The sequence below is a fragment of the Sceloporus undulatus genome, chromosome 1 (genome assembly GCF_019175285.1).
Source record: "Sceloporus undulatus isolate JIND9_A2432 ecotype Alabama chromosome 1, SceUnd_v1.1, whole genome shotgun sequence".
Taxonomy (NCBI): Eukaryota; Metazoa; Chordata; class Lepidosauria; order Squamata; family Phrynosomatidae; genus Sceloporus; species Sceloporus undulatus.
Window position 1 is genome coordinate 307,333,450 of NC_056522.1, and position 24,655 is coordinate 307,358,104.

Sequence of the window (24,655 nt, forward strand, 5' to 3'; positions counted from 1 at the left end):
GATTGTATTTGTTCACTGGAAAGAGTACTCAAGCTTACACACACACACACACACACACACACACACACACACACACAGAGATAGAGTGGTATTTTCTTTAATCAGAAATGTGTGTGCGTACCATAGAGCTTGAGGAAGAATGGGGAAAAACAATCCATTTGTGGGATGGGATATAAAAAAAAATACTCTGCGCAAATGACAGATGTTGTTTTATGATAGTATGAATCTGATCAGATCTTTGAAAAGTTTTTACACTACAACTCCCAATATGCCCCAGGCAACATAGGCACTAGCCATGTTAGCTGAGTATTCTTAAATCTGTAATCCAAAAATGAATCTTTCCAAGGTCTAGATTTGGTTGCACAGAAGCAGTACATCTGGTACAGAATCTGCATGCTTTGATTGTGTATTCCTGCATGGCAGGAGGTTGTATTGGAGGGCCCTTGTGGTACTTTCCAGCTCTACGACTGTATGAATTCTTTACTTTGCCAAAGAAGAACCCTCTGCTATAATGTTCAGTGAGTCTCAATGCCAGAGAATGATAGCTGATTTGTTTTTGTTTGTTTTTTAAAAAAAATCACATACTGACATCTGTGCCAGATTCACAATGCTTTGACACTCTTTCAGAGGTCAAGCTTGCTACAGATGTTCTGAAGAAGACAGGGGACTGAACGACAGCCCAGAATGTACTCTGCTATAATTGAGTTAGACAGGGCTAGGTAGGTGAAAGAATGTGAGGTTTTGCAGATGCTTGCATAAAATTTTACAACATCCTACAACATCAGAGCTAAAATTCTGACCACTGTCACTACTGCTATATGTTCTTTTAATTTGTTTAAACTCCACATTAACCAGATGTATCAATAATGAGAGAGATGGGTCTCAACGCTTAGAAATGTTAAACTTCCAATTCCAGAATCTCAGTTGATTTTGGCCACATTTGCTGGGGGATTCTGAGAGTTGCAGTACAAAGAAGAAGATTAGAGGAGAATTCAGGAAGGGGGAGGGAATGGAGTGGAAGAGGCCGTACTGTTATACCAGTGGTGGTTAAAGTGTGGTTCCAACACCATTTTTGTGACCCATAACCCCCTCTAAGCCAGTTTGGAGTGTGTATGAGAAGTGTTTCATAAATTCCCCAAACTGTTAATTGTCATGGCAGTTTTGCTGCAAGAAGAAGGAAGGGACATAGATAATCTACGATATGTGGATGACAGCATACAGTGTGCCCTTCCCTTATGCAGGGATCTGTTCTGGACACACACACACCCCCGTAAGGGAAAAAACATGTATGGTCGAGCTCCATTAGAAGTAATGGGACTTGTGCCCGCGGCGCACCCAATTACTTTTTCCGGGCTGCGCCAGGGTTTTTTCCATATGCTGGAAGCCGTGTAAGGTGCGCCTGCGTATGACGCAGGCACACTGTATTACTAGCAGAAAACATAATAGACTTGGAATAATTACTAAGAAAGATCAAGGAAGAAAGTGCAAAGGCAGGCTTGCTGCTGAACTTAAAAGAAAACAAAAATAATGACCACGGAGTGCCTACATAAATTCAGCGTAGACAATGAGGAAATCAAAATCGTTAAAAGCTTTTTCATACCTTGGCTCAAACAATGGTCAGAACAGTCAAGAGAGAAGAAGAAAAGAAATGAGAAGGGCTGCAATGAAAGAATTAGAAAGATCTTAAAGAGCAAAGATATACAATTGAGCACTAAAATTAGAATAATCCAAGAATAATCCATGCCATGGTATTCCTCATCACTATGTATGGATGTAAGAACTGGACCGTGAATAAAGCAGGAAAAAAGAAAATCAACTCATTTGAGATGTGGTGCTGGAGAAGAGTGCTAACAAAAAGATAAACAAATGGCTCATTGAACAGCCTGAAAAATCCCTAGAAGCCAAAATGATCAAATTGAAGCTGTCATACTTTGGCCACATCATGACAAGGCAAGATTCAGAAAAGACAATAATGCTAGGAAAGGTAGAGGGTAGTAAAAAAAAAGAAGAAGACTGCATACCAGATGGCTAGTCTCAATTAAGGAAGGCGTGGGCATGAATCTACAAGACTTAAGCAAAACAGTAGAAGACAGGGGGTCTTGGAGATGTCTCATCCACAGAGTCACCATGAGTTGAGGTTGACTTGAAGGCAGTTAACAAAAACAACAACTCGCTGCACCCAAAACAGCTTCAAAAGGCTGTGACCAAGTTAAGATTTTTAGAATCATAGGGTCATAGAATCATAGAGTTGGAAGAGACCACAAGGGCCATCCAGTCCAAACCCCTGCCATGCAGGAAATCTCAATCAAAGCATCCCTGGCAGATGGCCATCCAGCCTCTGCTTAAAGACCTCAGAGGAAGGAGACTCCACTACACTCCAAGGAAGAGTGTTCCACTGTCAAACAGCCCTTACTGTCAGGACGTTCCTCCTAATGCGGAGGTGGAATCTCTTTTCCTGTAGCTTGCATCCATTGTTCCGGGTCCTGTTCTCTGGAGCAGCAGAAAACAAGCTTGTTCCCTCCTCAATATGACATCCCTTCAAATATTTAAACTGGGCTATCATATAATCTCTTAACCTTCTCTACTCCAGGCTAAACATCCCCAGATCCCTAAGTCGTTCCTCATAGGACATGGTTTCCAGACCCTTCACCATTTTAGTCACCTTCCTTTGGACATGCTCCAGTTTCTCAACATCCTTTTTGAATTGTGGTGCCCAGAACTGGACACCATAGTCCTGGTGGGGCCTGACCAAAGAAGAATACAGTGGCACTATTACTTCCCTTGATCTAGTCCTGAATTACACACTGTGGCCTTCCTGGGTATATGGAAGCAAAAACTGGTGACTCCCTCTGCCACAGTTGGCCACCCATGTTTTTCGGTGTTAGCTGCCTTAATGTCAACTTTAACGTATGAATTGAGAGACCTCCAAGTCACCCTGTCCTAAACTGCTCTACTCAGTATTTGCAGATTAATGGCTGTGGCTTCTCTGATTGGATTTATCCAACTGGTATATGGTCTTCCTCTTTCCTTACTTCCCTCAACTTTACCAAGCATGATTGCCTTTTCTAGTGAGTCATGTCTTCCCATGATATGTCCAAAGCATGACAGTCTCAGTTTAGTCATCTAGAAAGAATTCAGGCTTGATTTGTGCTAGGAACTATTTGCTGGTCTTTTTAGCAGTCCATGATATCTGCAGAATTCTTTCCAAGCACCACATCTGATGAGTTGGTTTTCTTCCTATCAATTTTCTTCACTGTCCAGCTCTCACAACCATACATAGAAATGGGAACTACAATGGCATGTACAATCCTAACTTTAGTATTCAGTATATTCCACCTTCAGTATATTCCATAAAGGTGGAATATACTACTGGAATACTGATTATGAGCTTTAGGAAGAGAAGTACCCCAATCACCTAAGAGAAACAATTATCTAATTTAGATGTAAAAGGAAATCATGGTCTCCTACAAATATCAAGTCACAGTAAGACTCAAGTTTATACAGTGGAGCCTTGTTATACGCTGGGGTTTGGTTCTAAGATCTCTGTGTATAACAAAATCTGTGTATGCTCAAGTCCCATTAAATATAATGACATAGCAAAATGGTGTCCCTAATAAAAAATGGAACTTCAAGGTTTGATATTTGAAATGTATTCTTTTTTTTTAATATTTTCAAACCATGGATTCTTGAATCCGTGTATAAAAAATCCGTGTATAAGAAGGGCCAACTGTACATGCCAGACTCTCCCACACAAGTGATTAGAAGCTTTTACATATAGTATTAAATACACCACAGGCCCAGGAGACCTGTGGTTTCTTTAACTCTGTTGAGAACAAATCATGTTCAAATTTCATCTTCTGATCCTGGTTTGTTAAGTAAAGGGGAAACCATTGTTCCCCCAGCCTGGATGTAATAGGGAAAAGGTTTGTTTAAAACCAGACGTAATCATTTCTTCTCATAGTGCACAAAAGAGGAAAGAGAAGAATATGAGACCAGGCTTTGCCACAACTGATTTACACTGTGAAACTCTGGATGCCTGCTATGCCCAGGCCAGTGATTGAGAGACTGACAAAATGACATGAGAGTGTGGGCATGCAGCATGTGACTTCAAATCTAGTTGAGGTGCAACTAGATTTGAGGTCTCATGCTGCATTCCCACAATTATTTTGGCACTGTAAGGTGCATAGTGACCTGGGGGGACATCATGTACTACTTTATTGTCTGCTGTAATGCTGTAGCCTCACTCTATTGTTCTTACTCAGAATAAAAAGATTGATTGTTTCCCTTCACAGTGCAAAACATCTGGTTTAAAATGTTTTGGGGAAGTGAGAGTTGCGGAATGTCTTATTTTTGCAAATATCAGTTAACACAGAACTGCAAAGTATGTGCAGTTTAGTTTTGAATACAGTCAGTCAGTACATATGTATTTCCCCTTCTCCCCACACAAACCTTGTTTTCCAGGCCTTCCATATTTCTGGGTAATGTTCATTTCCATGATCAGGATGTTGAGCTTTATGTATTATTTAATAGAGCTTTTCCAGCTCTTATGTGCAGTGTGTAGGATAGAATGGCTTGACGATCTACAATCCAGATCCCCAGAAGGTAGATTACTAGCCATGCATATAAATACTCTAGATATGGACCGTATAATCAGGAATGCACATCTTTCAACATTTCACAGCTGAAAATAGGGACATGTGGCCAAGCAACATGAGAGTGTGATTAAGAGGGAAAGAATTATTAACGAGGAAGAACACACAATTAGGAGAGGTTCATCAGTTTGCTGTTGCCAGCGCCTACTGGGAAGGGCAAGATTCTGCTCCCCCCTGCTGAATTAGTTTAGTGCAAACTATTTTTCCACTTTAAACTTTGCAGCAACTGAATTAAGCTGAGGAAAGTGGAAGGAGGAGAAATTAGCTGGGACATTTTAAAAGTAGCTGCAAAAGTGAGATAAGAGAGGATTAATTGAGATTGTCCCTGCCAAACGAAGTACAGGATAGAACTCTCAGCAACATGCAATAGATAAGACTGAACTTTCCACTGATAGGACTCTAAGATATAATCAAGAAGTAAGAAAAAGTATGGAAATTTCAACATAGTTAAATAAGAGTTTCTAAGACATACTCTTGTTAAAGAAAAATGATGGTAAGGAAGGTGGTAAAGTTGCTGGTTGAATTCAGAGACATAGCCTTGTTAATCTGGAAAATCAGTATGCAAAGGAATCATGTAGCACCTTTGAGACTAATTGAAAGAAAAAAGCTGGTAGAATTTGCTTTCTTTCTTTCTTTCTGTTAGTCTCAAAGGTACTACAAGATCCCTGATGAAGCTGGTGTTACAGAAATAGGCACAAAACAGAGGTACATGACTGACCTTGAGTTTTAGTACTAAAACATCTGAATGATCCATTTGTCCATAGAAGTTGTGACACAGCAATTCTTAGCATAAGTTCAATAAAGTGCATATTGTTAAATCTATATTTGCTGAAGAATATAAATATAGATAATGGAAAGTAGACCTCAGCTCATGTCTTGGCAATTCAAAATTTATGCTGAAAAGTATAGGTCTTGCCAGAAGGCAACTCAAGAATAGCATGAAGGTAAATATTTATAATGAGAAAAGCCATAGGGATTGTGGGAGCTGCCATCCAAAAAAGTAACTACCAAGATCTTTTCCCACTGCTGCCTCAGACAAAGCTACTGTCATGTCATTTAGCCCCTCCTCATGTCTGTTATTGTGTCTGTGTTATCAAGTTGCTGCCACAATTTTGTTAATGTAGATGCATGAAGTACTTCATGTAATCCAAAAGGTCAATTTTTATATAACTATTAGTATTCACTTTAAAAAGCAACTGAGGCAAACAGAAGCATTCTTTAGCATGGCTGGGATGTTTATCAATGCTATTACTTAGTTAGTTAGGGCCCATTCACATTACAAAAAAAATCGGTTTTGAAACCGATTCAATCACGTGAAGTTCCTACTCACCCCGAATCTCACACAAGAGCGAATTCGGAGCTTGCACACCCGTTCCGTGGTAAATGGCCCTAGCGCGGGTCTTTTGAAATCGGCGCGCAAATACCGTTTTGCCTTTAAAAACCCCGGGTCACTGGGAATGAGAACTTTGGGCCTCGATCACGATCGAGCAAATTGAGGGAGGGATTTAGGTCAGAGGGTGGGCAAAGGGCAGGCCATTCTCCTCCCCTCATCGGAGGGAGGGGGGAGGAGAAGAGCCCTGGCGAAGGGAGGCAGGGGAGGGCAGTTCTTTAGAGCCTCTTTCCCTGCATCCCGTGCCAAAGCCCTCTGTCGCGGGCATCCTTCACGTTGAGCAGGAGGAAAAATCAGGTCATGAACGGAGCTCAGTCAGGCAACCAACCCCCCCCTTTTCAAATTAAAAAAAATTTTTTGAGCGCACATGCACATGTGTTTATATCCAGAATTATGGTTGTTTCATTTTTCAATTAACCATTGTTTGTTGGCGCACATGCGCATTGGTTTCTATTCCAGAGGCAGAATGGAGCCAGGCTTGACTTGCTTTTCTTCTGCAGAGGGAGAGCACAAATGTTGCAAACAATCAATGTTACATTTTACAAATTTTTTGAGCGAACATGCGAATGATGTTTGTCTCTTGGCAGATACAGCAAGGGAAGCAAAGGGAAAGCTAAGTTGCTTTTAAAGCAAAAAAAAAAAAAAAAAAGCATGGCAATCCCATCCTTTGCCTGGGACAGGGGCAGATCTGACCCAAAGCCCACAGGTTTATAAAAAAAAAGAGAGAGAAGAGGCATCTCTCTCTCCTGCTTCGCAGCTGAAACCCCTGTGGGCCTGGCTCTTTAAAAGGGAGGGACACTTCCCCCGATGCCATGCAAACGTCACCATGACGATAGCTGATTTGGCAGTGGGCCAATCTACAGAATGCGTCCGATTTCGGTCAAAATGCATTCGATTTCAATTTGTAGTGGGCACTTGCTAACGGACGCGATTCGGGGGAGGGGCATCCAGACATCCCAGTTCCCTCCATGTCTTTTACCCAGTATGAATGGGGCCTAGTAGTTAGTTTACTCTATTTATAGGCCACTTTTCTCTCCCAAGATGGACCCAAGCCAGCTTCCAAAAATAGTAAATATAATGTTTTTGAATAACAATTTAAAAACAATTTAAAATCCCCATATTAAGCACCATAAAATCATTTTAAAGCCATACAAAAGTTAAAAACAAACAACAAATAAAAACCTTTCCTGCTTAACCATTGAACACCTACTTAAACAAAAATGACTGCTGGCAGAAAGAAAGCAGGGAGAGGCCATCCTAGCCTCCTGCAGAAAAGAGTTCCAAAGGGTGGGAGCAGCCACCAAGAAGGCCCTCTCTCCTGTCCTCACCAATCAAGCCTGCGCTTGTGGCAGGACTGAGAGAAAATCTTCCCCTAAAGATCTTAGCATTTTACAAAATCCAAGTCTATTTGTAGAAGTATGGCACACCTTCCCTGGTATCAAACCCAATGAATAGTCAAAGGATGAGCTAACTTTTTCACTACGAAGGGTTTAGCTGCCACAAAAATTATCAGAGGCATAAGATATTTTCTGAAGGTTAAAAAATATTACCTGAAACTATTAAGTCAGGTATGAGTTATTAATTAAAATTTTTGGAACATGTATCTTTTAAAAATCTCAGCAAGATTTAAAAATCTTAACAGGGAATAATAAAATAACTTTTAAAGACTGCCTGACAATTATTCAGAACATTTCAAAAAGGAGTACTGTAGGGCTGCACAACTTCTGACTCACTAACGGATGGTCTTCCTGTACGTTTGTTATGCAAATTGCTGTGGAGTTTTGCACATTTGCACTGACACTGAAATGCCTTCACTTACCTGTATACATTTTCATCTATATGCCCTCCTTCTACCAAAAATGTGTGCTCATGCAAATCTATGCATATTCATGCAAAGTGGATGGCCAACTGGCCACATGCTCGATAATGTTACAGGTTGCAGCCAGAGGTTTCAGGTGTTCCGGTAAAAATTGCAAATCCATTCTCAACTGAATTTATGGCGTTTTTTGCACTCTCCCTGAAAAAAGCCCAAATTCTCTTGAATTGCATGTGGCCAGATCCCAGTCTATTAATTCTAATGAGAACTATTTTAATTGTGTACACAAGCCCTAAGCCTAACCCACCCAGCCCACACTTAGTAGCCCACTAAGTATTCAGATAAACCTTTGCTTTTTGCTGTGACTTTTTCATAACCTAGAAAGCTATATACAGTAGATGCATTCAGGTTGGCAGATACTTATTGTCCAGGCATATTTCACAAAGACATTGAAAAGCAATACTTTGTGATGATCGAGGTTGCAATGAATCAGTTTAGTAATTTACAGAAGTTATTATACTTTATTATTATACAGTATTTTATTTATATAGAGCTATAGATTTACACAGCGCTGTACATACAGACAATAAAATTGGTAAAAATGAAACCTGCCAATGGCATACATTCAACAAAATATATATAAAACAATAGATAATTAGATAAAATAAGGAGGCAACAGATTAAGAACATCAAGTATCAAATAAAATAAAATATCAGATAATCGGATAAACAGTCACACAATGCCTGGGAACACTTCCCTGAACAATATAGTCTTCAACTCAGTTTTGAAATTGGTTAAAGAAGTGATGACCCTTGCTTGTGGAGGAAGGAGGTTCTGGGAGTGAGGGGCAGCAAGTGAAAAGGGACGAATCCAGGCCTGGGCAGTGGAGAGCCTGGGCTGGGACAGCAGATCTTGACTACCAGAATGGAGGGTATAAGTGGGAATGTGAGGAGAAAGAAGTTCAGATAAATAAGGAGGGGCCAGCCCATGCAGAGCTTTAAAAGTTAACAACAGAAGCTTATACTGAATATAGAAGGGGAAGGGGAGCCAATGAAGGGATGATAATAGATGAGAAATATGGCCAGAACGGCGAGCAGATATAATAATGCGTGCAGCTGAATGCTGGACCGAAATTAAAGGACGGAGGTAAGAGAGAGAAGTTGATTAAAATCACAGGCCTTTCTGGCCCAGCATCTTGTTTCCAATAGTAGGAAACCCATATGGTAGGACATGGGAACAATATCATTTTGAATATAAATTGAACCATTAAAAACAGACAACAAATCTCCCTCCCGCTCTTTTTACAGTATTTATCTCCAAATAGAAATATTCAGTGTCTACTCTTACTCTCTAAATTCAGAATTCAAAGATATACTGTAGCTGTGTTAGTCTGTGAATCAGTATCTAGGAAGTGTGGTGTAGCATAGGACGGGAGAGTGAACCTGAATTTAGAGAGGGAGAAATTGGCAGCATGAGCTTTTGTACACTTCAGTGTACTTCCTCAGATGCATCTGGGAAAAGATGGTGGGTAACTTTCATCCATGCTTACAGAATATATTCATCTATAAGTCTAGAAATTTTACTCAAAAAAATGACCCAAAAAACCTGAGTCCTTATCCATAGGTTAGTTTAAGGACTCTCATTTAACTCTTTGTTTAAAAAGAAACCATCCCTTGGTGAAAGTAGGCTTGCCATTTCACAGCTGCAGCCATGACCTTCCCGGTTTTTTGACCTTGGGGAAGGTCTTTCCTGGCTTCTGCATTCTGTCACCCGGGACAGCTGGATGCCTGATCTATTTTCCCTTCCAAAGCAGCCTCCGTCCGTTTATGCTGGAGAGGCTGCAGCCAGGCAGGGAGGAGGAGGAGGGGGAGCTTTTCATTCAGCCCAGCAGAGACTCAGAACAGAAGACTTTGCAATTTGCATGCCATTTGGTCCTGCTAAACAGGGGCAATAAATACCTTTGTAAGTTGGTAAACAGATCATGTGATCTAACTAACTTGCTTAGGAAGTTCTCTCGCACAATAGATCTTTCCTGCTTTCCCTTCGGTCTCAACTTTCCACCGAAAGATGGTGAGATACAAACTTCTTCTTTTACCTGAACTATTCACTAGATAGGTTAGGATGTAGCTTCCATGTATATGTAGATTTAAGCCATTAGTAAAGTTTTGTTTTTTAAACTACAAGCAATTTGTGTCAGCCTCAGTTCTTAAGGAAGCATCTTAAGACAAAAGACCTTTTCTAATGCTCTGCTGATTTACAAGCAAGACCCTCACAGGCTTGGCTTTGATAGTTTTGATATTTTTGTTTCCTTACCAAGGGCTGAAGCCTTAGGAAACTTGAATTCCCCTACTCATTGCCATGCCCTGAGGCTGAGAGAGTGTGATTTAGCCCAGTGGGGTATGTTTATGTCCAAGCAACAGATCGAACCCTGGTCCATCTCTACCACTGCCTCATAATGTCCCTTAATTCTATTATTATTATTATTATTATTAACTGAAAGAGTCTGCTTCCTCAGGTGCATTTAGTCTCAGAGGTGCAACAAGATCTCTATGATATGATTTATATTAAGGTGTTTTTAATATATATAATATGTTTTTTACTTTTAGTTGGTTGTGTCCTCCATTGTTTGAATGTCCTACATTTTGTGTTGAACCCAAGGGGTTTGGTTATGGAATAAGCCTCTGAAATATGCAAGAGGCTATGTTCAGTAAAGCCATGTGAAATGCCCAAATGTGCTTAGTGTGTGTTTTGGAATGGACAGGGGGGGGGGTTGGGCAGAAAGGGAAGTACATTTCTGCCATCTGTTTAGGAATAATGCCAAAATGTCCTCCATTTTGAGCATGCCCAAGAAACATGCATTTATATTAACATTTTTTAAAAATCATCCAGTTTTTCGAGTGTCCTCTATTTTTAAAAAACCGTGCCCTACATTTGTCCTACATTTGTCCCAGTTTGAAGGTCCTGACTTATGGCAACCCTAGGTGAAAGGCAAGAGTGTGATGTGTCCTGGAAGCACTGACTCCATCTGTTCTACATCAACCCAGCATTTAGTGTGGTCACAAACACTTATGCCTGCTGGAATTTTGTAAGGTTTTTTTACATTGTTTTCTTTTACTTCATCCTTTAGATCCTTTGTTGCATATCCCTAAGTTTTACTCTTGACTTATGCATTGGTCATATCAAAATCCATAATTTTGGCCCTGAAACCTCCCCTCGACTTATACATGAGGTTTTCAAGGGGACAAAGTAGATGGGCAGGAAGAAGTGGCCCAGTCATCCTGGGCTGTGGCAAACACATGGGCACCTCTTGTCACAATCCCATAAGGTGCGGAAAAGATCCACTCCTTCTGGGGCTGGTTTTGGACCACCATAGGCAGCCCTGGGGCGGCTCCGTAGGGGCTTCCAGGCACTCCAGGGACTGCAAACACCCCAGTGTGCAGAGTGTAAATGCCACGCTCCCACAGTGGCCAAAAGCCGCCCCCTGTCTGCCCATCTTTTTTGGGCCTTATTTAAATATATATGGTAAATAATGGCTATTTGGTAGTGGGAAAGAATTTTGCTTCAGATCAGACTGGTCCTGCAAAAATAGGGTTGCCTTCCAGAATATTATATGGCTTTGTTCATTTGATGGAATCACCTGGAATTATATTATTTATATGGATCTTTTGGGGAATCTATTGCAGATCACTTGTGTAATCAAGCGATTGTGTGTAGCAGGGCATGGCAGGAATGGTTCTGTTAGTGGCAAGGAACTAAATACAGTGTGCCTTTTGAATGCTCCCAGGCTAGGATGCATATCCTTCAACATTTCACAAATAAAACCTGGTACATATGTGGCCAAGCAATGTCAGATTGCGTTCGAGATGGCAAAAATTGTCACTGAGAGAGAATAGACAAGCTAGGTAAGGCTGAAGTAGTTTCCTTTACCCAGAATTTACTGGGCAGGGTGATGGCTCTGTTCTATCCTCTACTTAATTAAGACTGTCATCTTCCGGTCTATGAGGGAGTTGACTAGGCAGGCCCAGCTCCATCAGAGCTAGCCTGGAAGAAGAGACTCCTCCCTCCATAACTGCCATCCTCCGGCCTGCGAGGGAGTTGACCAGGCAGGCCCAGCTCCATCAGGGCTAGCCTGAAGAAGAAGAAGAGCCCTCCCTTCAGTCCATCTGCCTTGGTCCAGGCCTCAGAGGGAGAGAAGAATGCTGGACCTGATCCCTCCCCCACCCCAATCAATCCCTTCTCCTTTTGTGTCGTGTCTTTTTAGATTGTAAGCCTGAGGGCAGGGAACCATCTATTATCCCCTCTGTTGTAAGCCACCTGGATTCCCAGTGATTGGGTAGCATATAAATAAATCCTATTATTATTATTATTATTATTATTATTATTATTATTATTATTATTAATTGCCTTTTTCTAAGTAAATTCAGTCCAAACTACCATTGCACTTTGACTTCAGTTTACAGCTGTTGCAGTAAACTGAAGACAAGGGGGAAAGTGGGACATTTTAAAAACAGATGAAAAAGTGAGACAACAGAGAATTAATCAAACTTTAACCTGCCAAAGTTACAGGGTATGGAATGGCCACCTATGTAGGCTTGCCATAACCCGGCTGCCCCCATGAAATTCACGGATTGCAGGGTTTAAACCGTTTCCTGCCCGTTTTGCCCTTTCAATCCCGGGTTCCTGCTGACTCCAGGCCAGATTTTGTCAATCAGTCAAGACTTTTGACTGACAAGCTCTGCCTGCCTGGAAGAAGGCAGGATTGGCTCCTTCCCCCCATGTGACCCCCTTAGTCACGCCTCCTTCTCCTCCTCTTCAGCCAAGATGGCTGCCTCCAGGGAGAAGGAGAAGGAGCATGGCAGGGGCTTCCTGGTCTGGCAGCCTCCCTCCTCCGTCACCAAGGGCTGCTCAGCACAAAGCCAGGCACTAGGGACTCCCTTTAACGTTCCTTGCTTTGCCTTTCCTTTGGGGCTCCTCTCTGCTCTGCAGGTGGCTATTCTTTCTGGGAGAGAGGAGGGAGAAAAAGCCCCAGGCGTCTGTCTCCTCCATCTAAGGCAGCCTCCTCTTCTTCCTCCTCCTCCTCCTCCTCCTTTTCTTCCCCCTTCCTCTTTTCTTTCCTCCTGTTTTCCCTGGAGGACCCAGGGCTTGTTGTGTCTTTGCCTGATCCTGCAGTCCTATCCTTGCTTTTTATCCTTGCTTTTTATAGACTGTCATTTGTTTATACTCTCCAATCTGCCTGTAACTGAACCTATAATGTGTTTTAAATTGGAATTTTGTCATTGTGCTGGCCAAAGGGCTGTAATAAAGTTGTTGTTGTTATTATTATTATTATTATTACTGTATTATTATTTTCTCCTCTTCCCCTCTTCCTCCTCTTCTGTTGTAATTGTGTAGAGTTCCCTTGGCATAGTTTCTTCAAAGGAGGAGAGGATTGCCTTTACTTTCTCCTAAGAGGCTGAGAGAGTGTGACTTGCCAAGGTCTCCCACTGGGTTTGCAGGGCCATTCTGGCTCCTCCAATGCTCTAGCCACCAAGCCAGCCCCCTCTTCTTCCCCCCTTCTTCTTTTCTTTCCTCCTCCTCTTCCTTCAACTCCTTTCTGACTTATGGCAGCCCTGCCTGGATGTGGAAATTGTAGTTTGCAGAATGGCTGTGGCACCAGAGACTTAGAACTGAAAAGCACTTTGAGACCATAATAAGGCAAACTTATCCTGGGGTTTCTTGGCAAGATTTTATTCTGAAGAGGTTTGCTGCCTGACCTCTCATCTCTCCTTGAGGCTGAGAGAGTGGAGAGTAGGACTTGCCCATACTCTATTTGTTAATTCCAACCTTTTGGACCTTCTAGTTTTGTCATTATGATTCTTCACATAATGGTCTACCTTTCAGGATTACACTTATCAAGAATGTTCACACATATTAAAACATTCTATGCTAACAAACTGGACACACAAGTACAGTAACAGCCAAAATCTACTATGCAGTGATACCTGTATAGTACCAACCAAAATGCACAAAATATATCATGCAAGCTTTCAAAGCTCCACTGACATCTTCATCAGGCAAAAGTGTTAAAAATCCAACAGAAGCAAGAAAGAAAGCAAGAAAAAATGATAGTGTAAATGTGCTATGCGTGTGTGTATTTTACAATTGGGTGTGTATGTGGCCAGAAAGGGAATTACATTCCTGACATCTGTCCAAGAATAATGTCAAATTGTCCTCCATTTTGATCATGCCTAAGAAACATGCATTTAGATTAACATTTTTAAAAAATCACCATTTTTTTCATGTGTCCTCCATTTTTTATAAATGTCCTACATTTGTCCTGGTTTGGAGGTCCTGACTTATGGCAACCCTACACCTATGCATCTTTAAAAAGAGGACAAAAGAGGGTGCAGATTTGTAAAACTGGCATATGCCAATCAGCATGCAGTTTAGAAATGATTACTACAGTTTAAATTATAAAATACAGTGCCTCTGACCAAATCATCTATGTGTTTCTTCAGCCTGAAATCCAGGCATTAGCTCAGGACCTGTCTGAGAAGCAATTTTCTGTCCTGGGACCCTCCTAGGGCTGGACAAAACTGTCCCACAACAACAACAACAATAAACCCTGGAAGTAATCAGTAGTCCACCTCTGCTTTTGAAAAACTTTGAAAAAAAATTTTTTTTTGATGTTTTGATGCTGAGCAATGTGGTGATGCCCGGTATATGTCAACGATAAACTGCCTTTCTTGGAACATTCCAGGGGAGGGAATTCATCACCTTTTTTGCCTGGAAAGAAATCTGGAGGAGTCAAGCACTGCAAAAACAGCCTTGGAGGTGCTACACTTTGCCCGTCATGGTATTAAGTATTAATGAGTAACTATAAGATTTCCCATTCTGCTGACTGATCTGATTTGCCAGTCTTTGATTTGTTTTTCCCATCCACTTGTAAAATATTCCAGTTTCCTTTTTCTTCTCCCACTTTCCCCCTTTACCCTGGTTTATTTCAGTTCCTGCAAACTGAGTTCAAAATGCAGAAGTAGTTTGCATTCAATCAACTCAGCAGGAGGAAAGTAAATGAAAAGGAGGAATCTTGCCCTGCTCAGTAGGCTTGGGAGAAATCAAATGCTCCAGCTTCTGTTTATTCTTCTTCATTAATAATTTTTGCCATCTTGACCACACTCTGATGTTGCTTGGCCACACGTGTCCCAGTTTTCGTCTGTGAAGTGTTGGCGAACATCTCTGCCTTGTTATGGTTCTTTCAGTGGGACTCAGACTTAGCCTCACAAATAGAGCAAGGTCCTATTTAAAGTCACATGTATAGCCCCCTATTCCAGCACTGTAATTGTTGGCTTTGGAGCTGAAGTTAAATTGAAGCAGCCTCAGTGGTTTATTTCTTGTTTCCTTTCACCACTGAAGGGCACTAAGAAAGATATTTCCTGTGCCAAAGTACAATTTAGCATATCATATTTATATTTTCAGAATGATCAGTAGGCAGTTCAGGGGAGACACTATGTAGAAGTGATTTTACCAAGTATCAAGTTTTCCTTATTGATATTAACAGAGTGTCTTGAAAATATGCCATGTAGCATTTCTTTCTTAAGCAATTATTGCAGGCCTGGGCAGTGTCCTGTAGGTGGCAGCAGACAGCAGGATACATTTTGCGTATTTCTAGAACTTACTATGTACAAACCCAAGTTTAGACAGCTCACTTGCCACAAAATATAGGGTGAAACCTCTTTGTAGATCAGGGCTTGCCAGTAATGGCCCTCCAGATGTTTCTGTACTACAATTTTCAGTAATCCTAGCCAGCATAGTCAATGGTGAGTGCTTGGGGGAACTGCAGTCCAAAACATCTGGAAAGTCATGGTGGCTAACTCCACACAGGTGTCTGTTTCACTGCTGTGGTTCTGCTGGAAACTTGTATTTGATTTAAGTGGTCTTTGTTCCATGAAAGCTTGTGCCTATTACACCTACTGTATTGCTGCTGGTGGTGCTGTTGATGGTAATGATGGTAGTGGTGACGAAGTTTCGTTCATTTATGTCCTATCTTGTTTCCAGTACTGGGACTCAAGGCAGATTACAAAAACTAAAACAACACAGATTTAAATAAAATTAAAGAATAATTAAAATTACGTTTCATCTCTTAATGATCTCTAGCTGTTAACAGGACTCCTGTTTGTTTTTGCTGTATTAGACTGCCACAGATAATCCCCTTGCAACCTGCTAGAAGGTGTGATTGGTTACAGTTTACCAATCAGTCTATTAGAGGAAGACTCATACATGCGCCAACTGCCCGAAATTTTAGTTTATTCGCATCTGAATGTTTTACAAATTTCGTGTTGTTTTATCTTTTTTTAATGGGTTGTGGGGAGGGTTGGGGTTTGGGGCTTTTTAAATTGTAATTTTTTAGATGTTTCAATTTTAAACTGCTGTAATCTGCTTTGATTCCTTTGCAAAAAATGAAATATTTATTATTATTATTATTATTATTATTATTTACACAACACAGAGAGAGACACACACAAAATGAAGTGCACATGTGTATAATCATCATGCATGCTTCTCCACAAACAAGAATGTTGTTTCCCATTTCCAAAAGATTGCAGTGTAGATACAAAGTGAGGGAGGACACATCATAGCTCTTTATTACTGAAATAATAAAGAAAAGGCAAGGGGAATGAATAATGGGGCAGGGGGAACCATACCACCTCAGTGTTTGTGGATAAGTGTGCTTTATCTGCAGACAGAAAGCTAGCATTGTAGGGAGAAAGCTTTTCCTTAACATTTAGTTTTCTGTGCTGACTCTGAGGGATTGATTTTCATACAGTGGATGTCAGATTCAGTCCCAGGCATCTCTAAATAAGACTTGCAAAGATGTAAAATCTCTTTGTGAAATCCAAGACGGCCTCTGTGCAGATTCCACAAAGCTAGAGTACAATGGCCAGACTCCTCCACACACACTCAAGTCATCATGTGAGCTTCCAACCCTCTGTATTCTGGGTTTAGTTTTATTCTATGGGGTCTTAGTCTGCATTTCTCCCCAGTCTCTCCTGTTACAAATCTTGTTAGAAGAAAGGGTGGGGGTGGTGGAAAGTGGATGCTCACATTGCCAGTTATTAGCTTGCAAGGCCCGGTGAAGGGGAGGGAGAAGAGTGACAGGTTTGCTTTCAAATGCATTTCTGAGAAGCTTTGGCAGAGTGGGAAATGGATGGTTTCTAGCTGACTCGTTTTTATCCAACCAGCCTTTCAGAAGCTGAGCAGCCAGCAAGATCTGGCAGTGTGGTGGACTCTGTTCAGTCTGATGGCTGCTGATGAGATGTGATGGGATTGCCTGACCTCTCTTTCTCTTCCCCCCCACTCCCTAGTCTCATGATCTCTCTCTCTCTCTCTCTCTCTCTCCCTCATTCTTTTATCCTGGCAGAGCCATGTCAGTCTGCAGGCCAGTAGCGTCCTAGGAGTGGCTGGAGGGGAGGCAAGCCGTCTCCAGGCGGAGATGCTCCAGCTAGACCTGATTGATGCTGCTGGGGAGACCCCTGTCGAAGAAGGGACAGCACCTGAGCTAATCAAGAAGGAGCCCCCACCAGTAACCATGGATACCTACAGACCCAAGCGACCCACCACACTCAATCTCTTTCCACAGGTGCCTCGGACACAGGTGAGTCCTGCCCCTGAGGAAGAGCAGAGTGGATGGGGTGCTGTTGGAGATCTCCCTGTTGCCAAGGAAAAGCATTATTTCACCTTTCTATTGATAACAAAAGGGAAGAGAATTCTACCTATCCTACTTTTGCCTTCTTCCAAAGAAGTCAATGTGGCTGTACAGTAAATAAAGTGCCCCCACCTCCCTAAAAGTGGCCTATATACTCTAAAGGCACCAGATCTTGTCTGATTTTGGAAATTAAGCAGGGTCAGCCCTGATTAGTATTTGGGGGCCACCAGTGAATACCAGGTGCTAATCGGCTATATTTCAGAGGAAAGAACTGGCAGAACTACCTCTGAGTATTCCTTGCCTTAAAAAGCCCTGTGAAATTCATGGGGTCACCAGAAATTGACAAGTGACGAAGATACACACACTTTCCTAAACTCAAGCATCCAGCCTTCTTCCTTTTACATGCATAGCTTGAGGGCCAGAATGTGATGGTATTATTGGGGTTTGTTGGTGAGATATTCTGGACCTAGTCCTTCATCTGGAGCTGTTCATGCTTTCTGTCTGACAAAATTAGAGGATTCAGTGGCAACAGGGATGTTTTGGAATTTGAAATTTAAAGGACAGGTAAATTGGTACTGAATTTTTGAAAGGAGAGATTCTGGAGCTCAAGATGCTGTGTTTACCTAATATATTGCTTCCCATAATGCCAGATATGGAATGAGTGGCAATTAGTGAGAATTATTACACCAACAGTAGTGAACTTTGTATGTGCTCTTTCTATTTTGGAGCTAAGAGCTAGTAACCTGTGGATTAGATCCAGTCCTGATGAGTTACAGAGGCAGGGCTTCCAGCTAAGGCTAGGAACAATTTGGAGAGAAAACAACTGCATTCTCAGAAATTATGCTATTGAGAGTAGTGGCTAGGATCCAGGAGGTAGTTAATCCCATTTTTCAGGAGACTTTTGCCTGGAATAACAGTTTATCTGGGGGGTGGGTCTGCTTTTGAGCATGCAAGAGAGTGCAGAGATTGGAGCAACACAAGCTTACGCATGTTTACTTGGGAATAGTTCATACTGTGTTCAATGAACCTTATTATTCCCAGGTAAGTGTGCATAAAGAATTCAGTTTACAGAGGGCTATCCTTTTGGCTAGAAAATATCAGATAGCAGCAAAGCATGTATTCTTTCCCTTCTCTCTATCAAAGGATTGAGACATGCAAAGTTTTCTCCAGAAATTCTTTACACGAAAATTAAAACCATATTATCCTATTTATCCTGCGCCAGAGTATTTTATAAATTGCGTATTATGTATGCTATTCAGTCTTTGTTACTCTTCCTTTCTGTTTGTTAGCATTACAGTAGAGTCTCGATTATCCGACATAAACAGGTGGGCTGATAGTTGGATAGCTGAAAATGTTGGATAATCCGAAGGGTCCAAGAAAAGCCTTGAAATCACTATGAATTGCAAACGTATTGAAGTTTTATTGCAGTAACAGTAAAAGTAACATTGTAGTAACATTATAGGAATAACATTGTAATGTATAAACAGTCCTCTAAAAATGTAAAGAAATCACTGATCAACATTGTGATGTACAATATGTACTGTATAAACAGTTCAGTCCTCTGAAAATGTAAAGAAATCACTGAGCAGCGACGTTGGATAATCCGGAATGTTGGATAATCGAAGGTTGGATAATCGAGACTCTACTGTATTTGCGTAGGGACCGAAGCTTGAAATGAGTGACGCAGAGAATCTGAGGCTGGGTTAAGCAGATTATGGGACCATTTTCACTCACACCAATGTTACTTATACAGTTTAATCATACATTTGTGAGGGAAGAAAGCTCTGGGTTCACCTTTTGAGCAAGATTAGCGGCCTAAGAAGGATGGTAGCCAGAGGGAAAGAATAATGAATCCATGGAATTTGCTTGAAACAGAACTATGTATAGTGGGAGAAAATAAATCCTAGAGGGATAGCCATTTTAGTTTGTTAACAAGTAAATTAAAAAAGAACCTCATGACATTTTTAAAAGTATTAAAACTTTAATAAATTTTATTGTGGAACAGGTTTAATAACTCATTTCACTAGATGTAAGGGAACAAAACATTTGTTGGAGAGGCAGGAAGGACTTATGATGTGGAGCATTTTTATTGGTAGCAATTGAGAAAAACTAAGATCATTTAATTTTTTTAAGGAACATACATGTTTAGAAATGACGAGAAAAGCTTGAATGGGCCATTCATCTGAGCTGTGTGATACTGAAGGATGATTCTAACTTACCCCTAGACACAATGCTCCTTATGCATTTGGAGTGGGTGGAAATATTGGCCTTAATGTTCCACACCACCATAACTGTTCATAGGCTGGCCATCTGTTATCCCTTTTCTGACTCTCTGTGTTTAGTCTGTAAAGTGAGGAAAGCTCCACATGCGCAAAAGGCTATTTTTAGTGATACGGATGCAGCACCACTTACTAAATAAGAAGATTTTTCCCAATGACGTTAATCATGGAAAGCCCCCTGAGAGGCAGGTGCTGATCTCGGTGGCAGATGGTAAAGACTTGGGTGGAGGGATGGAGCAGGAGGGGGTTGGGAACTGATGTCATTATGCAGTTGACAATGAAAAGAGGGACAGGGATAGAAGCCTCTCATAGCAATTGTGCCCCAGGTGCTACCAGCTTCCATAGGAGAGTGAAGATCCTCTACTGTAAGAATCTCACAGACTGCAGTGTTCCCACAGGAGTATGGGGACCTCAGCCATTCCTGAAATGATCTCAAGAGATACACCACTTGCTTTCACCTCAGAGTGATCTTTAACCTCTGTATCACCAAGCAGCCTTGCCTCTTGCTACTCTTAACCTTGTTTAGAACTAATCTAGACAAGACCATGGGATATCTGTAACAGACCATGGGATATCTTTGGGAGGAAGTGTTAAAAGGAAAATACATCTGTTGTGGATAGGTGGTTTTTTTTTAATTATTCTGTCACGTGGGGGGGGGGTTTAACCCTTTCTTTACATTCTACTGTGGTAACTTTCTTTAAAAATCTGAAGGGCTGTCATGAGGCAGATGGAGCAAGCTTGGTGGTGGTCCAGAAGATAAGCAATGAATTTAAATTACATGAGAGAGATCCCAAATAAAACACTTTAAGAGCCATTTGTCAGTGGAGCAGGGTATCTTGGAAGGTGGTGGAATCTCCTTCGTTTGAGATTTTTAAATAGACATTGAATGGCCATCTATGAAGGACGGTTTAACTGTGTATTTCCTGTGCAGGCAGTCTATGGCCCTCTTCAGACCAGCCATTAAGGCCGGCTTGGGGGCGGAGTCAGGATGTTGCGTCCAGATGATGCACACCCCAACCCCAGGGTGCCACGATGCTGCACACTGCGCCACACATGGTGCTTCTCTGTCACTGCATCCATATGATGCAGCGCCAAAGGGGTGCCATCAAGCTGTGGTAACGCAGCTATGGCACCCTTTCCAGGGTGCAAAAAGGAACCACTTTTTGTGGCTCCTTTTTGTGCTGTGGAAAGGCCGGATAGGGGCCATAGCGTGCAGTTACGTTGCAGTGGCCCCGATCCAGCACGAAAAGGGGCAGTCTGTAGAGCCCCTATATTACTTTTGCAGGCCCTTCCATCTCTTGATTCTACTACTAACAAATATGAATTAACTTCCAGAATCCCATGGACATTCATTGTATGTGCCTTCTTTGAAATATATTATGAGAACTGGTTTTTGCAGCCAGTTGTGGTTTTGTTTGATATACTGTATGTGTTTTGAAACATCTCCTTCTCTCACTTACATTTTTTGGTGTAGTTTTACAAATCTTAACACAGACTCGTAGAGATGGAAGTGACCACAAGGACTACTAAAGCACCACTGAAAAAATGCCCATCCAATTTCTGTTTGAAGAGTCCACCACCCTTCCAGGCAGTTTATTCCACTGTGGAACAGCTCTTATAGTAAAGCAGTTCTTTCTAACGTTCAGTGGAATCTCATGCTGATGCAGTACAAATTGCATTGACTTGTTATTGCCACTGCATCACACTGCTGGTTCATGATTAGCTTTTAGTTAAGACTCCTAGATCCTAGATCCTTTTTGCATATACTACTTTCAAGCCAGAACTCACCCATCCTATATTTGTGTATTTCGTTTTTCCTGCCTACATATATTACCACATTTACAAATGTGAAGGAAGAGGCAATGGCCAATATTTGGGCTCAAGGTTTTGCTTTTCAAGTAAGTATATTTTGCTGCTATTTTAGTGGCTAGGGTGAGCCAGTGTGATGGTGTGGCTGGTCACTTAGATTTGGATAGTACAGCTTCTATTCGATATTCAGCTATCAAATTCATATGATAGTCTTTAACAAGTCAGCAAACTTCAATATCTCACAGAATTGTTGTGTGATTCAAATGCTGCTTCAGATTTCTTAGAAAGAGGAAGGATAGTTCCTTGTACATTGTAACATATCATTATAAGTGAAGCCAGTGGAGTTGAGCTGTGTTAGATTGATGTGACTCAGGGACTGGGAAAGTAACCCCCAGTGATAATCACAGGGGGACATTTTCCAGCTATAGAATTGCTACAATTGGGAGGGGAAGAGTGTGAGATGAGAAGTAGGAAAATTAACAAGAAGATCTTTTTAGTTCAGGAAAGACCAAAAAGATAGTGGAATTACTCAGTGCTAGTGCCCTACTAGCTTAGAATCAGGTTCTGCTTCCCCATATTCTATTGGAGTTCCAAGCTTGGACCCAAGGGAAGGATTAGGTGTAGGGAAGCAATTCTCATGTGTGAGTGAGGAGAGTGGTTTTGACTATCTGTCCATATAGTTGTTTCATCAGCAGGTGTGAATGGGTATATAATGGAATGCATGGGTGGTGAGTAAGAGTGGCAGGCTGGTGATGAAAAGTCAGTAGTTGATGTGTTATATGAACTAGGTGAATGAGGTATGTGTATGCCATATTCATAGAGATGAAATGTGGCTTTAGAGACAGCCAGCTGACTTTATCCTCTGTCAGATTTCTTGAGGGTATTATTATTTTTTCACCATCTTTTTCTGGGAAAAGTCCACTGAAATTAGTCATTTCTTGGAGAAATTTCTCTCAGTCTCTTCCTCTGCCTATTTTATTAAAGTGTGTGGAAGCCTTGACTTGTTGAGGTGGGGCCTACAACAGCACTACTCTTCTCACTAAGAGGGAGCACTGAATACATTGCTAGATTAAATGAAGCTTTTATGTCACTGCTTTCTCTTCAGATTGCCAGTTACAGAGCAGCACAAAATCTGGATGCCAGGGTTGTGTGCTTCCAAATGAGCAGAGCAGGAGTTTTCAGGCCAGTCGGCTATGTCAGCAGACTTCTTTCCAAACTATTTGTGCTGGTCTGTCAGAGCAGATGTAGGAGGTACTGTGGAGGTAGTGAGAGTTGTGGTCTGTATGTAACCCTTTCCAAGCCAGAATTTGCAAAACACTTGAAACACAAAACTGTATTTCCTAGATTCAAATGAAATATTGGAAGGCAGAATATTAATTTTTGTTTTTTGTTTTTTTAAAATTCTGCACATAGCTCAGGGCAAGCATGGGTTTTGTCTAAAAGTTCTAGAAACTTCCATGACCCAAAATGTGAGTTTTTGGAGTCGGTTGCTGTACATGTTGCTCCCCATCCCTGGGGATGATTCCCATTAGTGCCTTCATGTATGATTTGCTCAAATTAAATATCCATGCTTTTTGCCTTTGCTTTATTTCTGTGAACTGCTATAATCCAGGAATCTGGTCTATGGACATGATATCTCTGTCAACAAAATGTGTGGATGACCCATTCAGACAATATACTTTCAGACAGCAGCGTGCATTAGGATTATGAGAGCTCAGGGACTGGTCCTGAGTGACCAGTTTTCATGGATCATCTCCAGGCATGAAGCTAAAGTACAAATTCTCCAGTTTTGATGAGCTGCTCTCTGGGCAAGAGGAAAGGGCTATGTGCAGATGTCCATCTAGTAAAGCAGCAGCTTGCTACAATAGGGAAGAATGAATTGATTTCTTGCAGCAAATTGCAAAGACTCTCCAAGTGGGTGTCTATGTATTTGCTTAGTCCTTCCCTTCCAGTTATTAGGACATCAGGGTCCATCCTCAACTCTGTTCTGCATCCATCTTCTGGCCAGAAGCAAACAGGTTAGATTAAATGTTCATTAGCCTGTCTCCCTAAATTGGTGAGAAGAAAGTATCCCTTCATTTCACTTTGATCTGGGAACAGCATCTTTAGCTAAGATTTCTCTCTTAATATCCAAACGGGAAAATGTGGTGGGGGTTTGTGGTGTTGTGGAGGTGTTTGAATGACTAGTGATGAGCACCTGTAGTTGATACTTGATATTTTGTGCTTAATGGCATTACTAGAGCCATCCCTGGGTCTCACTTTTTGCCCAGAACCCTCAGGGCCTGGGATAATACTGAAATTAGAACAACAACAACATTTATTTCTATCCTGCCTCTCCCTGTATTGGATCGAGGCAGGTAAAAGCAAACAAGAACAATAAAGTCAAACACGAATATCACTAGATAAAAGAATAACAGGACATATTAGATCCTAGTTCCCCTATCTCCCTCCCACCCAAAAATACCATTAAAAAACAATTCCCAATAGAATGGCTAATACAATAGATTGAGATCAAAGTCCAGTGGGTACAGCTACACAAATGGAGAGTGAAAATTCTGAGGTGATCAGTTTGGGAACTCTAGCATGCATGCATTTCAATTGGTGTTCTGCTTAGCCTGTGGATTGAAATCCAAGTCCTATGTACTTATTTAAAATGTAGCCTTTGCCTTGTTGACATACAGAGACAATCTTATTATTATATTAATCATCCCCATAACTCAGTAGAATGAACTAGTTCTCAATATGATTATAATGTGTTGCCATCCTGTGTGTGTATGTCTTTAAATCATTTGTCAGATCATTGTAATCTCCTAAATTTCATAGAGTTTTCTTAGGTAAGGAATATTCAGAGGTCATTTGTGATTGCCTTCCTCTGAAATACAGCCTACACTTGCACATAATTAATACATTATGTATCAAAAACAGTATCTCTAATTCAGGGGTGCCAGTTATGTATGCTTAAGGATACTGAATTTCTGACTGAGTTGTAAGCAAAGAAATTATTAGCAGATTTTAACAAACCA

At 41.2% G+C, this 24,655-nt stretch overlaps 1 protein-coding gene across 4 annotated transcripts in view; it reads left to right on the top strand.

The window, feature by feature from the left end:
• Positions 1-24,655, top strand: part of MAPK8IP1 (mitogen-activated protein kinase 8 interacting protein 1) — an 82,921-nt gene that overhangs the window by 36,389 nt on the left and 21,877 nt on the right. For 3 of the 4 annotated variants that reach the window (XM_042469736.1, XM_042469752.1, XM_042469745.1), the window contains exon 3: positions 17,260-17,493. In XM_042469736.1, the coding sequence (XP_042325670.1) occupies positions 17,260-17,493 (234 nt within the window). Of the gene's footprint in view, positions 1-17,259; positions 17,494-21,670; positions 21,722-24,655 lie in introns of those variants that run through there. The other variant, XM_042469761.1, reaches the window with a different exon arrangement.